Below are 17,940 nucleotides of genomic sequence, written 5' to 3' on the forward strand. Positions count from 1 at the left end.
CTTGCTCTCATCCTCCCTCCCTCCTTCTCCTCCTCTCTCCTCTCCTCCCTCCTATCTATCCTGGTTTGCTCCCCTGGTGGGATCCAGTAACGTTAGCTCACCACAGCCCACGCTGTCAGGGGCCAGGGCCAGGCTCCGGCCTGCTACAGGATCTCATTTTTCCAGACATTGCTGAACACTTACGCTATCTCTTTCCATTGGGCTCCTTGGACCTGGTCAGAGCGGCCATGCCACCATCACCGCCAGGCTCTCCAGTTGAAAGAAATGCAGTTATTAGTAATGGAGGGAAATACAGGAAAAAAACGAACAGAGACAGATGTCTCGCGTTACCAAACGGGTCAGATATGCACCAAGATAGACTCCAGTTTGTGCACAAGCACGTGCCTCTTTGTCCTCTGACTTTGTATGCGCCCTTTTGCTGTAACTGTGTCTGTAGTTGAGTTGTGTACTTTAGTTGTCTTCTGCTATTCTGCAAGATCACATGACCTCCTACAGTTTCCCCTTTGACTTCTTTCATCAACTGCTACAGCAAAAACAAAAAAACTGCAACAGCAACTACCACACAAAATGTACATGTCCTGCTGAGCAGCATCCATGTCTTCTTCATCTGCCTTCATTAGTGACAGCCTGGTAACAATACGGATACTGAACATTGTTAGTCCTTGTTGTGAAATTCAACCACTATGAAAACATTTCAGTGGAGCCTACAATAATCCATAAACACGTCTGGTTCTGCAGCTGTGGACTGTAGGGGTATTTCTCATTGACAACTTGTAGGATGGATTGGGAGGACTGATAGGCCTATTGGAACATCAAACATTACTGCACGTTTATTTCTTTAAATAAAATGTCAGTGAGAGGGATATCTTTTGTCCTTTTATCAGCTTCAACACCTGGCCCACAAAATTGACAGTGCACGTCGGACATGTATCACATGATATGAGTGTAGAATGTGATAGCGTGTGCCACTGTGTACTGAAAACACAATCAAAGGCATCTTCATGATTGTATCATCCACCAGGAAGCACAAGATCTTAACTCCTCAAGAACTCACAGTACTCAACGCAGTGAATCAATTTGTTCCAAAGTGATTCATCCCGGAGGCAGCAACTCTGCTCATTGTAGCTTTACACAATTACATCCAGTTAGACTGCTTATGTTATCACTGTGAATGCTGCAGGTCTACAGTTCTGCAATGCAGTAAAAAAAACATTACCTATATGCACCAGCCCAGACAGAGGAGCATTTGAAATTCACACGGTTGGTGATACTTTGCTAAGCTACTGGAGGCTTGCAGTCTTTCCTTTGCCTCAGTTTCTGGTCTCCTCCGCGTCTGCTGTTTGTCAAGAGGCTTGGCATGTCAGTCCACACGCACGTCCCTCAGCAGTTTCGAGGCACCCGGGCCAATTAGCGCCCAGCTAATTGGTCCAGCTGTTAATCTGGATGTGCCATGAACATTTTCCATGAGAGGAAATCAGCCTGTCTCGCAGAGGGAGACGAACACTGGCAGAGCTCTAAGCATCAACAGAGGGACCCAAATACTAGCAGAAGTATCAACACAGTTGTTACACGACATATAGGCCATCATTTACATCTATAGGGCATACTGGAGAGAAAAATAAATTATGCTAATACGTGAGCTCATGGTTACACTGAACACGGTTACTTGGTGGTTTTCCAAAAGACTCTCAGAAACAGGCATGTTGTTGACATGGAAATTGCTAGGGGATCTCCAGTAAGTAATAAAGTGTTCCTGAAATTGTTACGTCTCAAGGACACAAGATGGTAGCCCTCCTGTGGTCAACCACAGCTGCTCTGAGGAACTGAATCCAAACTAAAGGAGGGTGTCCACTGTGGATTGTTCATACAATACACAAGGATTTGAAGCACTGATCTCAGGTCAGCTTTCATGTTCTGCTGGTTATGGTTGAGGGAGAAACAGGATAGGGGAGCAGCTGACCCTGGTCCAGCTGGGACTGCCAGCAACAGTCGAGCAGAGCTCCCCAGTGACTCATCCTCACAGGAATGTCGCTTGCCCCCCCCCCCCCCCCCCCCCCAAACACACACACACACACACACACACACACACACACACACACACACACACACACACACACACACACACTCACATACCCACACACACACACACACACACACTCCATCGGTTGTCCATCGCTTACCTCACTCACGTCCAAGGGCTCTGTCGCTGGAGGAATGAAGGAATCTGGAAAACACCAACGAGGTATGAGAGGAATTTCTGCTTTTCCTCAGTCGCGTTCCTCCCCACCTCCTACCCCATTCCCCTCATCCTTTTTTCATGCTGTTTTCCCTTTCTCCATCATTCTTTGCTTTGGACGAGCGCTAGCCACAGCGACGGGGCCCTCTGGAGTTGTCTTTGTTTTTGAACACTGACCAACAATAACAACATCCCATAAACAATGGGGTTTGTTGATTGGGGAGAGCAGGGACAGGGTGAGTGTGTGTGTGTGTGTGTGTGTGTGTGTGTGTCTGTGTGTGTGTGTGTGTGTGTGTGTGTGTGTGTGTGTGTGTGTGTGTGTGTGTGTGTGTGTGTGTGTGTGTGTGTCTGTGTGGAGGGGGTTATGGTGGACGGGGAGGGAGGCAGAGGGAGGTGAAAGTTATTGGCTTTGGCAGCTAGGCCCGAGGCAGACTCCACTGAGAGTTTGCGATGTGCTCTTTGCGGTGTGGGCTGAGATATTATGTCAGTTCTTGGATATGTGGCAGCTCTCGCAAGGCAGAAAAAGGACCCCCGATTCCCCTCGGCTCCCCTCTCTTACTCGTCTCTCTCCCTCTCCCCCTCTGCCTGTGAGATGGGTTTTGCAGACCAGGGCCTGCGCTAGCAGTCCTCTTGACTCCTCTGAAAGGGTCAGTCTGACTTTCCTGTAGCCTTCACTTTGCAAAGCACAAGCAGCAGTTTTGTTTTTGTGACAATTAAATGGTCTTCACTGTGGCATTAAGTCACTGCTCCTTGAATTACATGGGCGACAAGGTCTGCTTGAACACTGACTTTAAAACATTTCTACATTATAATTTTCTTATAGGCTGCTTTGGATTACCATTCCACCTCTCAATTACTTCGGAGTTACCTTTGTGACACATACATTGCAGACGAGACTTTGGGAATTCCGAAGGGGTGAAGGGTGGGACCTCAGAGTTCTGCAGGTGCACAGGTGCGGCCCTCGGTTCTAGTTGTCATAGAGACAGAACTGGCTTTGCGCAGCACTTTGAGGAGAGCAGTGCATCTCAGGTTTCCAGATTCAGTTCAACAGGTTTGGGGCCTTTTCCCTCCACATACAACTCTTGCATTCATTCCACCGGTTCAGTGTCTCATCACCACAAACAGCACACTGAAATAAACAGAACTAAGTCAGAAATGCAGAAGGCAGATATGCTATCTTCACTGAAAGGAGACCAATTTGGACTTAAGTGGTGGCAAGTATGGGTGTCAAGACTGGGTATGCAACGCCACCTAGTGGAATATACACATTCTATACAGTTTTTTACAATCACTTTGCTACTATTTTCAGAACCTTGATGTCATTTTTCAAAACTCTAGACACAAAACTCAAAACGGTTATCACTTGTAACACAGGCCCTCTAATGTTCAAAACAATGGATTGTACATTCACATCTTCAAAGAAAACTTGCAATTGCACAATCATTGGTTCAAAAAACAAATTTACTGTGAAATACCACTGAAACATAACTATAGATCACCCGCACAAAAGCAACCGATAGTTTCATTGTGTCATTGTTCGTACAATCATTAGATATTGTAGAACAAAATAGGTGATACAGGTTTCATTATGGTACTACAGGAACAGTACAGTAACACATCTCTGTAAAAGTACTGCAGTAGTAGAGAATACTACAGACACAGTGGAATCATTGATCAAAGTTTGTAATATATTGATGCAAAACACTACAGTACAATCACAACATAGGTTTATTTGAATTAAAGTAAAAAATAATTAGCTATGAAATAGAAGAGAAAAGACAGCCTGATGAAAATATAAAATATAAAAAATATATACATCCATAGATATTGTAGTCTAATTGGTTCATGCTCCACGCTAATTGGTGACAGTGAATCTCGTTACAGTATCTTGAAACTTTCATGATTTGCAGTAAACATGGAAGATTGTGTGTCTGTTTCGTGTTTCCATACAACTGCATAAGAGTAATGCAACAGTTACTCATCATTTTGAGCAGTTGTATCAATTGATAGTTAGATCATTGTAAGGAAATGAATAGACGCTCATTTGAAATGTAATGTATGAATTGCCTTTTGAAATAGTAGTACTTTGATGTTAAGTTGTATCATATTGAACAGGTGAGTTTTGTTGAATGAACAAATGATCTAAGTTGTATGTGTATTGTATCCAAGCAATTGAGAAAAGGGTTAGAGTTTTGAAAAATGTGCATTTTGATCATTGGTTGTGAGTTTTGTGTCTAGAGTTGTGAAAAATGACATCAAGGTTCTGAAAATAGTAGCAAAGTGATTGTAAAAAACTGTAAAACCGTATGGACACAATTGCTGTGATCTTCAGATTCTGCATGTTAAATAACTATAGAAGAATGACTTGCCAAGTGCACCCACCACTCCATCACAAAGGAGCCACATCTGTGCAGTGAACTGCTAATTAAGGGGTATAAATAAATAGGTGAACTGTGGGCCGACCTTGCCCCCTTCCACAGCAAACAAGGGCCAGCTGTCACCATGACTACATGCCCTCCTCGCACTAGGGCTTGGACAGCAATTTCATCATGACCCGTCATTTTCCATTCAAAGCTTAATTAGACGTTCCTACCACGGCACTGACATACAATGCATGTATACTAAAGTGTACACATTGTCCTTCATGTGTCAGTATGTATGCAACTTAACAATGCTTTCAAATGCATTGCTTTATTTAGACCAGTGGTTCTGTCATTTCCCACTTGGAAGGTGGGGAATTTTCAAGCCCCACCTGTCCCCATCCACCCGGCAAAACGGTAACGTTAAAATACTGGATCAGATGTTATTTTTAATTCATAATTCTGGTCTGTTTATGAGTTATGCGTATGTGTGGCTATTTTGTTTTGAATCTATGACCATCGCTGTCAAAAAAGAAAGCCATTATTAAAGAAAGGCACAAAAGAACAAATTAATGTCCTCCTGCTCCTTGTGCCCCCCCTGTCATGTCTCTATTCCCCACTAGTGGAGCCCGCCCGGCACTTTGAGAACCACTGATTTAGACGATCCCATCCCACTCAGAAATGTTGTCACCGTAGAGGTCTGTAAAAACAGGAAAAATGGCAAGGTTATAACAGAGAGAGGGTTAAAGCGGAGCGAGAGGCGCAAACGTTCGACCATTTCCATGTTCTGTTTTCGCAAAGGGGAGGGGGGCGAAATCCCCCTTTAAGCAGACCTAGAAAGTGACATTTGAACTGAACTGCTTGCCAATCTGACAAAGATCGATATCCCACTATGACATCTTTGCGTCACGCCTCTTTAAGCAGACAGGAACTGTTTGAATTTTGCTTCCATAGAGATGCATTATGTTGCTCTATCTTGTCAGTTGTCAGTAATGAAGGCTCTATGGTTATAACTAACCTTTGTGTGGAAAGACTTCCCATTATACATGTTCCTTTTCAGTGAAGAGGGGTGTCTAATCTGTAGTAATGAACACTTGTTCCATCTCTGTTCCCTCTTTAATCAGCCTAGCCTACTACCTTTCACACGTAATCTGAAACTTTTAGATATAATCAATCATAGATTACAGCAGAATTAATTCAACTGATACACAATAAGGTATGACTAATGTTATACTATTGTATACCGTAGGATGTAATGTTAAATTGTAATGTTTATTATCATATCATGTTCATCTTTGAGGAGTTCCTATGTGCTATTGCTGTCCTGTGTTCCTTGTGTTATTGGTTAGGGACTTCCCGAAGTGGCAGATCAACAACCTAACATGACATTAGATTCAGAAGTGTTATGACTGTTTTAAGAAGTTAGTAGTCATAGAAACTCACAAACAGCTCAAATGTTTATTCTCTGCACAACATCCAGAGCTACACATTACTAGTAATTATGCATTTAAATAGGAGCATGGATGTCAAATGTAGTACAACCAGACCAAAGAGCCTTCTGGTTTCTATGAACCAAATGGGATAGATTCCATAGCTTAAAATCATATTCCAGCGTTTAACACCCAACAGACTTTATTCATAGGATAAAGTGTTCTTCAAAGAATGCAACCCAAACCATCACCTCCACACAATAAGTGCATTACAAGCGTGCGCACACACACACACACACACACACACTCACATCATTGTCAAACTGTTCATTAGGCAATCTGCAATCACTGCTCCGGCACAGGCTTCTTCGGTCTTGTCAAAATATTCACTCTGATCGATCTTGGACAATGATCCATTACTTGGACTTGTATGGATCTGACCAAACTTTCACTCCTAAGGGAATAAAAGTCAATTTCATTAACCTTGTAAGATTTAGACAACAAAAGAGTAGGATTTAATGTCATACAAATAAAAAGCACTAAAGCACACTAAACATAATAAATTTGAGGCCAATTGCATTGTCCATTCCAAAATAGTCGCCACTGCCAGCGACAATGACATCATCAACAAAAGGTTGGTCCACATAAACATTTGGCCCACAAAACAGAATTTCTCTGACATGCACACATTTGCCCAGTTTACGTACCCACAGGCTGTACGTCTGCTTGATTGATGCCCGCTCGGTTGACTGTCTGAACTTGTTCTGCAGAAATTCAGACATGATTAACTCTTATCGTTACAGACCACCGCTAGTTAGGTAGCTAGCCACCTAACAGAGAAGGCATTAATTCGCACAGGGGAAACTTCACTCTGATACAACTGAAGCCAGGTATCACCACATGGACTATGAAATCAAGTGCAATGTATGCTGTCATTAAAATTGATTGCTGTCTTGGGTAATCTCTGAGGACCTGGTTAGCATGATAGCTTCAGTAACAGTAGACATGACAACTACCTTTTCGGTATTTGTGAAATTAGTTCACTTACTGTATTCATCTGTATGCGACATTGGATAGAAGAGTATGGGGTAGAATGTGGCTGCAACGGCTGCAACAAACCCTCCAAATACTAGTACTATTCTTCTGTTATTTGCCATGATCTGACGAGGTTATGTATTCATCTCCTGGAGGGCAGTGAATCGCGGTCCAATTACTTCCGGTTTAAAGATGGCAGGCGTGCAGCGAGTTGCTAGAGAAAACCTTTTAGGTCTATGGAGAAAACTCTTTTGAGATATTATTCGGATCACAGTCTGATTCTGATCAGTCGTGTAGGCCAAATAAAACCTATTTCAAATCTGTTAAGGACATTATAAGATGAGGTTAACTATTTTTTTGCTGAAAGCCTAAATGGCGAACACTAAAAAGGCGAAAGGCAAACATTCATTTTGCGTAGGCTAGGTTTGACCTCTCTCTCGCACTGTAGTTGAGGGGTGTGAGAAAACAACGTGACAGTCACACGCTGTAAACAAAAGTTTTATGTCTTGCTGGAGAAGAAAATGCGGCTGAATTTTGGTTTTACTTTTATAGGTCTGCTTTACTTCACAGTATCCGAAAATGTGGCGAGTCCAATTCAGACCTTTGTCATTCCACACAGTCATATGGATGTCGGTTGGGTGTACACTGTTCAGGTAAACGAGTTTTGGCTGGTTAGCAGTCAGTCAACTATCTTCGGCTGCTGCTGCTGCTGCCCAGTGTCACTGCCTTGTTAGCATGATTGCGAACTTATCTGAAATTATAACAACATAAAGCGTATTTCCGCTTCCTTTTGATGTAGGAAAGTATGCATGCGTACGCAGCAAATGTCTATACCACCGTGGTAGAGGAACTGTCACGTGTGAAGCACCGAAAGTTCATTGCTGTGGAGCAGGAGTTCTTCCGCATTTGGTGGGACACCGTGGCCAGTGAACAACATAAGCAGCAAGTATGAAGGAAATGTATTCTGTATGTGACGCCAATGTACAAATCATGAATGTTGGTCAGTATGAGATCAAGATTAGATTACATTTACACACCCTGGGTGTTCCCAGTGGTAGGCGCTAGCCAGGCTATTAACACACAGGATTAGGTGTTAAAATCCCTTGTGCCAAAATCTCAGGTAAAAACATATTGACAAGCCCCTGTCCAAAATTAATTTAAAGAAGCTAACCACCAATCTGTCAACCAATGGTCACAAACACAAGACAAATGGCCAATCTAACAGCAGTATACAGTACAGTATCATTTCTTTTAACACGATAGGGTACTTAACCCAACGATTTTGAAACATCCTCCCATTTCTAAACGTTAAAAATACAAAGATCTTTTGCCTTCAACAACCTGCAACAGTTAGGCTACTATAAAGCAAAGGGTTTCAGTTTAGACAAAACGAGTGCAATGTTGTAGTGATGCATCTAAATAATGTGTATTTCGAATGTGTGTGTGTGTTTTTTTATATATAATCTTTGGAAGTATCGCTGACCTTGAATCGAATTGTTAGATTATTCAGGGTCCCTTTACATTCTCTGAAATACTGTATGGGGTCTGTTTTCAGGCTGCCCTAGTTTAGTGGCAGTCTAAACATGTTAACAACATCTATGCTAATCCCTCTTAGGTTAGACAGCTTTTACAAGATGGTCGTCTGGAGTTCATTATTGGTGGTCAGGTGATGCATGATGAGGCTGTCACAGACCTAAATGATGCCATCCTTCAGCTGACGGGTAAAGTTGACAGTTTTGTAGGCCTATCTGAAAAAATAAATGGAAAATTATCAGTCATCAGGACTGTATAGGTATTGCCTACTTGCTCTCGCTGTGAAACCAGTTTGATAATCCTTTCCATATTTTGTGATACATGTAAGGCACACAGTATTGGCTACACATAACAGTACATTCATTAACATCATATGTCACTGACACTCATGTGGCCTGTGGGTGACTCCATAAATCTGACTTGCAGAACAATTCATAGGTACTAGGGATTCAGTTCTGCATCTATAAACACTGTTTCTTCCCTTCAGAGGGCCATGGCTTCCTGTATGAGACCTTTGGAGTTCGGCCGCGCTTCTCGTGGCATGTCGATCCATTTGGAGCTTCCGCCACCACGCCGGTCCTTTTCGCCCTAGCAGGGTTCCACGCTCACCTCATATCACGCATTGACTATGACCTCAAAAACGACATGCAGAAGAACAAGGTATCGTTGTCATAAAGCCTGTTTGGCCTGTTAACATTCAATTTTTTTTATGTGTTTTGAGCAGAGCCTTACAGATATCTTCTCATTCTAATAACTAATGTAAACAGGCCCAACAATTACCCAAAACCAGAGCCCTAGAGAGAGTTGTGACAATATCTCTCTCTTTAGTGCTGTGGTTTTGGGCATGATATCTTTTATTTGAGCTGCAAAAAATGAATGACCGTTGCCAATGGCAACAGGTTTTGTGTGAATGGGTCTTGGTGGTTTAGCCTTGTTTTTAGAACTGACCATTTGTGATCAGAAAATAAATGCAAGCAGGGTCTTTAAGTAAGCCCAAAGTTCTAAAAGTCAAAATCCCTTCTCTCATTGTGAAAGAAATGTGATGCAACTTGCCACACAATGTAGTCCCCTCTGTAAGCAGCCATGGTTTCAGGTGCACTGATTGTACTGATTTATCCCTTCGAGAAGTGACTTTCTGACCGCAGATGTTATGTGTATTCAAATTGAGTGGAAAGAAGTGGTATGAGGAGTTAACTGGAATGTGCAATTTGTGCAATTTTGAATGTGTTTCTGCAGAGGCTGCAGTTTGTGTGGAGAGGCTCCCCTTCCTTAGGTGAGAAGCAAGAGATCTTCACCCACACCATGGACCAGTTCAGCTACTGCACGCCATCTCATCTACCCTTTTCCAACATGTAAGTACACTTTTGTCCTTCTTACCAACACCTAACAAGTACAGTAACCTTTAAGACGGCTTTCTTGAATAAGGATCTTGAAGTCCAACTCGTAGACTAAAAGACAGCTTTAATGAAGATCTGCATTGAAAAACAGCTTTTTCAATTGGACTGGGAGTATACTTAATCCATGCACGGGCAATGGCCGCAAGCTTTATTCAGGCCATGTTTTAGTCCAGAACCAACCGGCCCTTATTATTATTTTTATATACGGAGTAAATAAGACATGCAACAGCCAATTTGCAGAATTTTGTATGAAAATGTATGTGCGGCTAGATGCAAGAGTTGAAGTGTTGTTTGGAAATTGTTTTAATAACCAAGGTAATGTAAGGCTCAGTTTGTGCAGGTAATCATGCATTACACTCTGAGTAACGTAGCATGTCTTAATAGGTCAGGATTTTACTGGAATGGCGTGGCGTTGTTCCCTGATCCCCCTAAAGATGGCGTCTACCCCAACATGAGCGTGCCCGTCTCACCCAGCACGTTGGAACCTTATGCCCAGACCATGGTGGACAACATCAAACAGAGAGCCCAGTGGTTCAGGAGCAACCATGTGCTTTGGCCTTGGGTCTGTTTAATTCCCAAGAGCCATATTATATCTTCATCTATATCAGACTTATGTGATGTTTCTCCCACACCAGTTAATGCAATTAGTATTTGAATCGAGCTGTATATTAGTGATATATTATACATTTGATATTTAAATACAAATATAACCATAGAATTCAACAGTTGAGATGAACTGTGTTATAAACTTTCATGGTCTGCATATGTGCCTCATGAATATCCAATTCAGTCCATATATTGTCTTCAAGCTCTTAAAATATTAGCACTATTGATGTTATGGCAACTCTACACCTGGCTTCAGTAATCTCTCAAACTAAAATACAATTTTTTCACAGGGTTGTGATAAGCAGTTCTACAATTCATCGGTTCAGTTCTCCAACATGGATGTTTTGATGGATTATATTAACAAGCACAGCGACAAGTTTGGAGTAACAGTTCAGTACGCCACCCTCGGCGAGTACTTCCAAGCTGTCCATCAGTCCAACCTCACCTGGGGAGTGAGAGGAAGCCAGGATTTCCTACCGTACTCTACTGGTTAGAGAGCTCTGAGATCCATATACTGTATATATATCATTTATTAACCATTGTCTCCTCTGTCTTTCAATGTTTAAATGTATGTTTCTATTCTAGAACCGTACCAGGCATGGTCAGGTTTCTATGCCTCCAGGAACCTTCTGAAGGGCCTGGCAAGGAAAGCCAGCTCTCAGCTTCACGCTGCAGAAACTCTCTTTGTTCGGTATCGCATTGCTTACCCAGATGGACCAGTGGCAACGGACTGGGCCCTAGAAAAACTAAGGGCCCTCAGATGGGCTGTCTCGGAGGTGCCTGATTTTAAATGAGTCTTATTTTTCCAGTGTCAGTCATGCTTTCTCAAAACTGGGATCTTGCTGAAGTTGGCTTTGCTGTTTCAGGTTCAGCACCATGATGGCATCACAGGGACAGAATCACCAAAAGTTGCTGATATGTATGTGGAACATCTCACCCAAGGCATGATGGGAGTTGAAGAACTCCTGGCAGCCATTTTTATTTTGCCTCAGTCCCTTGGTACTTCTGAGGACCTGCATAAACTCCAGCCAGGTAACTGTTGTACAATTTCCTAATTGCTCCCTTCATATGAATGAATGGCATTTTGTCATTGTTATTTTATGTTTGGATATGAAATGTTATAGGTAATTGTGTGTATGATTTTGATCAGTATTGTTAATTATGTCTTTGTTTCCCTTTTTAAGAGCTCTCAAATGACTTAGAGCAGCACATCATTGTGTACAATCCTCTGGCCTGGAACATCACCACTTACGTCAACCTCACAGTAACATTTCCCATGGCGCTGGTGTTCGATGAGTCTGGAAAGCCAGTACTAGCACAGGTGCACACACACACACACACACACACACACACTCACACCTATATAGATTATACATACTTATATCCTGTGTGGTTGAAATGAAGTAGTCTGGTCTTAATGGAATATGTATTTATTCATCTTCAGATCCAAAAAAAAGCGAATTCTACCTCGGAGTACGACCTTTTCATTGTGGCTGAGCTAGGAGGGCTCCAGTTCCGGAAATATCTCGTCAAGTTCTCCTCGTGCGTGGGGTCCACTAGGTGTGGCATGACTTACGCGGCAAAAACGGTGAAATTTGACAGGCAGAATGTCAACCAGTGGAGAAAGACGGGTCGGAAACTCCTACCGATCTTCAGCGACTGTTACAAACTGCTGTTTGACCAGGAGACGAACCTGCTACACAGTATCTTGGACAGGTAGGGATGGGACAAGATTGAGAGTGTTACATTTGTGTTGCAAACAATGGTCAGATTCAGGGTGAATTGTGAATTTAAGTCTTTAGCAACATTGATACTAATAACTTTGTATTGCCTTGGCTTGGCATCCACAGTGGGGCTTGTATGGTCTATTCAATGGACTGAGGCTTACGGAGTCCTACACAAAGATGGATGTTAATGGCGGATGATTGGTAATAAGTGTGCTGGATAACCAGATGCCTTTGTGGTACTTTATAACTCCATTAGGCGCAGCAATAGGAAAGCGAGAGTGACCCAGGACTTCTGGGAGTACGAGTCCAATGGAGACGTGAACAAAGGCCCGATTTCAGACAACTATATCTTCAGCACCAACACCTCTGCTGTGCGTGCCTACAAAGCTGTCTCCATGGAGATCATTCCTGGCAAGATCATCTCGGAGATCCGACAGTACTTTTATAGGTTAATCAAGCTTACAGTATATGTCCTGTCTCAAAGTAGAATCTCTCTGTTTTACCAAGTGATCAAATTATGATGGTTAAAGTCAAATTCTGCTGAATGTCATATTGGATTAGCATTGTGTGCTGAAAGACATTCAGTAACCGTGGGATTAGAAATCAACTTAAAGCAAAAAAAAAGCCTCTGACTTTTTTTTTTATTAATTTGATTATTAACATCTATTCTCTTCACAGGGATGAAAAAGACAAAGACTATACTTACTCTGTGGTCACAAGATTGCCTACTGGCCTGAGGGACAAGCGCCTTTGCCTCAGGTTGGAGCAGAGGTACTCAGTGGGCCCCCTTGTGGTCAACCGTGAGGCTGTCCTGATGACCAGAACCAGCCTGAAAAACAACAGGACCATCTTCACAGACAATAATGGCTATCAGATGATGAAGAGGACTTATAAGGTCTTTGCCAACAACTCTATCCCCAGGGTGAGTTGGACAAGAAATACCCACATAGCTTTCATGGCCATCATTTTATGGGTTTTAAATAGATAGATGTGCCTTTAGAGAGCCAGTCCCCAGAGTGCGGTTATGGGAACACACTAGCCTCTGATGTTGAAAGCAGTGATAATCTGTGGGTGAGAATTGTCTGCTCTGATGTCCTTGTAGAACTACTATCCGATGGTGCGAGCGGCCTACATTGAGGATGCGTCCAGCAGACTGGTTGTCCTCAGTGAACGAGCCCACGGAGTGTCCAGTCAAAACAATGGCCAGCTGGAGGTACCACACACACACACACACACACACACACACACAAAAATCACACAAACCACACAAACATCGGCTTAGAAACAGGTAATAACATACAAACATCCACCCACATAAACACTTTCTGTCTGTTATACTTTATATACAGGTAAACATTCTCTCATTTTCATTTAGTGTTGTCATGATACCAAAATTAATACCATTCCATGCCATACCATGCCAGTATCTTGCCACCAATACTGAAATAACCACAGCAGAAACCTGAAACATCACTAAAGTAATAGAATATGCCATGCCAAACTTTAACATTCTTTAAAAAAAAGAGTATATACATGGCTTTTATTAAAACCATCACAACATGTTTCTAGTATTGGTGCATTCTGCAACACTGGTTTCTTTGATTTATTCACAGACTCACACACACATACACACCTTTATGCTCGTCCCCAAAATGCAACTACTGAAATCTCATTCTCCTGTTCTTCTGATAGCTCATGATATGTTTGTGTTTTTTAGGTAATGCTGCACAGGCGTCTGTGGAACAACCAGGACTGGAATCGTGGGTACAACCTGACCCTCAACGACTCCTCCGTGGTGCAGCCAGTCCTGTGGCTAATGCTGGGGTCCGCAGCTGCAACAACACCACTCTACCACAGTGAGGTGCTACAGCTTCAGCACAGGCCTGTGGTTATGCCCATAGATAGACCACGTAAGCACTATCTCAGCCTCCCTGTTCAAACACATATGAAACTCTTCAACAACATGTGAAATTTCTCTCTCTCTCTCTCTCTCTCTCTCTCTCTCTCTCTCTCTCTCTCTCTCTCTCCCTCTCTAGTACACACAGATAGATAACTGTTTACCTGGGTAGCTGAATGTTATGGTTCCTGTAATGTGTGTGTATATATGATAAATTCAGATAAGCCGCCCATCAAGAACAAGTGTCTTAAGTGTGAATGATGTGAGATTTTGAATCTATAATAGGCCATCCAAGGTTTAGATTGATCATAGTTATCTGTCCTCCATGTGTTTTCAGAGAGGCCGTGGAAGCAGCAGGAGTCATGGACCAGTCTGCCTGTCCGCCCTGTGGTGCTGCCCAGTAACCTTCACATGCAGACCCTCAGTGTCCCCGGCTGGGCCTACAGCCCCAACCACACTCTGAACCAGGAAAACCTGAAGCCAGGTCAGCACGAGTTTAACACGCAAGCAAATAACCCTTATTTGTGCTTATGTTGCAAGCATCTGTACATGTAGAGTAAACATGTCGTCTATACATTGTACATGTGTGTAGGCAAAGAGAAGCCAGGCGCTGATTACAGCCGGATATTGCTGAGGATCATGCACGTGTATGAAACTGGCGAGGACCCAGAGCTGTCCAAGCCCACCACCATAAACCTAAAGGTGTGTGTGTACGCAGTGCAATTAGAGATACACTTTGACACTTTCGATGCCAAAAGGAATGTACATATACATTTTTTTTTTTATCTCAACAGGAAGTGTTGCAGGGCATTGGTGAAGTGACAGTGGTAAGTGAACGCTCTCTCACAGGAACCTGGGATATCTCAGACCTCCAAAGGTGGAAGTGGGAGACTTCTGGAGAAATGGATAACAATGGTAAGACTCCTTCCACTACATGTTCTTCTAGACCTTAGATATAACTCAGTATGACCAGTTAGCTCAACAGTGAAATCTGTGATCGGACACACATGGTGAATATCTGTGCAGTTCATGTTGTTATTACTTGTGAATTGAATTGTCGTCATGTAAATGTCTTTGTTGTATTAATATTTTGTATTAATGTTTGCAGATGGAGTGAAAATATTTGATGGGGTGACAGATGACTTCAGTGTAACCATATCACCCAAGGAGATCAGGACCTTCTTTGTGCACTTTAAATAGACTGTTTTTGTTGTTTTTGTTGTTGTTGTTGCACATAAATTGCACTTTAGATGATGGAATTTAAAGTTCAGTCTTTCCTGATTAACACTTGAGGTGGTCAGGTCTGGCCAGTTTTTGTATTCTGTCATTCAATGGAAAAATATGTTTTTACAATAAATCCTTAACCCTCTATGGTACGGTGTTGCCTGTAGGCAACATAGCCTATTTTGCCTTGTTGTAATAAAATGAGGCATCCCTTAAATAAGTTAATACCACTTTAAGAACTGGACAACTCAATACTAACCAATGGAAATGCAAAATGATGGTCACATGACTCACAGGCTGCTAGTTTGACACTTCTTTCAGCACATGCACACGTTTGGCTGGGTGTCATATTTTCACGCTAGAAAAGTGTGAATTTCACAAATTTCCCTCAAGTTTGCATCCTTCAAAAAAAATTACAGCCTTCATTGACAAGCATAGATGTATTTTCAATAATTTTTTTGTATATAAAATAATGTATATTTTAGAAAATAGCAAAAATCTGTATGTTGCCCACAGGCAACATTGTACCGTAATGGAATCACAGTAGGCCATACTTTATATCATTTAGGGGTTGGAGGGTGTTTTTTACTCATTGTAATGCTTTTTTCTACTTGCAATTTCAATAAATAGTCATATAAAATAATATACATGATGATTTTAACATATTTTAGTTTGATTATGATAGTGTTCCACAGTGGTACAATGTTGCCTGTGGGCAACGGGTGAAAATTATATGATACTTTTTTGCAAGAAATAGATAATATTATGGTGTAAAAACTACATAATTCTGCTTTCTATGTCTCTGGCTATATAAAAATATGTTCTAAACACATATGCCATATTCTTTTGTATAAGAAAACATACATAGTTTAATGTTTTCCATTATGGTACAATGTTGCCTGCAGGCAACATTTTTATAAAAACAAAATAAAAAATATATATTTTAAAATCTTCATTAATTTTGTTAAAGTGACTATTTCTAAGCACGAAAAACATTACAAAAAAAATCTTGCCCCCTCAGATCATAATGCGTACCATAGAGGGTTAAGTGCTGCAGTAATAAACGGTCTTTGTTGTTTTTGTAGGATTAAAGGTTACACAAACAATATAATAGAAGTCTAGCCAGGGTGAGCCCAGATGAACCTGCTGGTCTGTCTGGAGCGGATGCCAATAGCATCCGTTTCTGTTTCACCAAAACCCCAGGATCATCACAATCACTCATCTGGCATGGGGCGGGCTTTATATGATGACATTTAGAGCAGTGCGTTCAACACAACCAATGGTTGCACTGATGGCGATAGGGTTAAACAGATGTTTATTTTATTTGGAATTAAGAAAACAACTGCATTTAAAATGTTTTACATTTTACAAGAAAATGTGTTTGCTACACTTTTGAGATGATCCGGTGAGAGTTTAATGCACCGAAAAAAGTTTTCTTTTTTGTTTATGCCCCTGAAAGTCGTAAGTCAGTGAAGACTTCCCAGACACAATTGCATCTCAAATGAGATCTGAGAATTGATCTGTACAATTAGCTATTGCTTAATATGCTACGACTACGATCTCCATGTTATGGTGTGGATTCATGCCATTAAAATCACGCACACACACAAATGTTTTACACTAGGTTAACTAATCTCAGCTATTTCTCTCCATCTCTTGACCTGAAAGCATTTGATTGACAACACAGGACTTTCACTTGCCTGGTTGACACCAGATAGATACTGTAGGTCAATAAAGTGTCTATCGATCTATCTGGTGTCAACCAGGCAAGTGAAAGTACTGTGTTGTCAATTAAATGCTTTCAGGTCAAGAGATGGAGAAAAATAGCTGGGATTAGTTAACCTAGTGTAAAACATTTGTGTGTGTGTGTGTGTGTGATTTTAATGGCATGAATCCACACCATAACATGTACATAAGTCGTAGCATATTAAGCAATAGCTAATTTTGTGTCTTTCATCAGCTTCATTTCCAGAGGTGACACAAAGAAAGGTTGAAGCTGATCGTGGTTGCCAAGTGTTTATTATCTGCCTAGTGTGCTAGGTCTTCCCATGTATGTTCCTTGTTAAACTGGTTACTGTTAGAAAGATAACATATGTCATGTTGATATTTTTTTATTGACTACTCAAAGGTGCTGCTTGGTAAATAAGAAGCTATTGAATAGCTTCTTTCAAATGATCTTGCCTATCTCAGTCCCAGGCTGACAAGAGGTCAGTTCCTGCGGAGACTGGAAACTCCTGCTTACCTCATCACGTGGAATGATGTGCTGGTTGCAAGCATTTTTGTAAATCATAGAGGCTTTGATTTCCTTCCCTTTTGCAACATATTTAGTCATGTGGACAGGGGCCAGCTAGAGCAGCTAGAAAATAACTGCAATGAAAGAAACCCAGAAATGTGGCAAGAGATACGATGTAACTGATTCAGATAATCACTAGGTTGAGAACAGGGTTGAGTTGGCCTACTTGCAAATATTTCACATGACAATCATGTGTTGCCAT

General features: G+C 41.7%; 2 protein-coding genes across 2 annotated transcripts; one reads left to right on the forward strand and one right to left on the reverse strand.

Moving 5' to 3' along the window:
* Positions 1 to 6,040: 6,040 nt before the first annotated feature.
* Positions 6,041 to 7,254, reverse strand: smim20 (small integral membrane protein 20). Its single transcript, XM_062516424.1, has 3 exons — positions 7,075 to 7,254; positions 6,734 to 6,790; positions 6,041 to 6,480 (listed from the first exon to the last, which is right to left on the reverse strand). Exons 1-3 carry the CDS (start codon positions 7,181 to 7,183, stop codon positions 6,443 to 6,445), a joined length of 204 nt encoding a protein of 67 aa, XP_062372408.1. The 5' UTR covers positions 7,184 to 7,254; the 3' UTR covers positions 6,041 to 6,442.
* A 40-nt stretch (positions 7,255 to 7,294) lies between these two features.
* man2b2 (mannosidase, alpha, class 2B, member 2) lies at positions 7,295 to 16,061 on the forward strand. The gene is made up of 19 exons (XM_062516423.1): positions 7,295 to 7,714; positions 7,861 to 8,007; positions 8,677 to 8,782; positions 9,082 to 9,254; positions 9,831 to 9,946; positions 10,376 to 10,553; positions 10,888 to 11,086; positions 11,183 to 11,373; positions 11,464 to 11,629; positions 11,782 to 11,918; positions 12,042 to 12,313; positions 12,581 to 12,772; positions 13,003 to 13,246; positions 13,427 to 13,537; positions 14,042 to 14,234; positions 14,559 to 14,705; positions 14,814 to 14,923; positions 15,016 to 15,136; positions 15,330 to 16,061. The coding sequence occupies exons 1-19, from the start codon at positions 7,583 to 7,585 to the stop codon at positions 15,419 to 15,421; spliced, it is 3,027 nt and encodes a 1,008-aa protein (XP_062372407.1). The 5' UTR covers positions 7,295 to 7,582; the 3' UTR covers positions 15,422 to 16,061.
* The last annotated feature ends 1,879 nt before the right edge of the window (positions 16,062 to 17,940 follow it).

This window comes from Sardina pilchardus, chromosome 16 (genome assembly GCF_963854185.1).
Source record: "Sardina pilchardus chromosome 16, fSarPil1.1, whole genome shotgun sequence".
Classification (NCBI taxonomy): Eukaryota; Metazoa; Chordata; class Actinopteri; order Clupeiformes; family Clupeidae; genus Sardina; species Sardina pilchardus.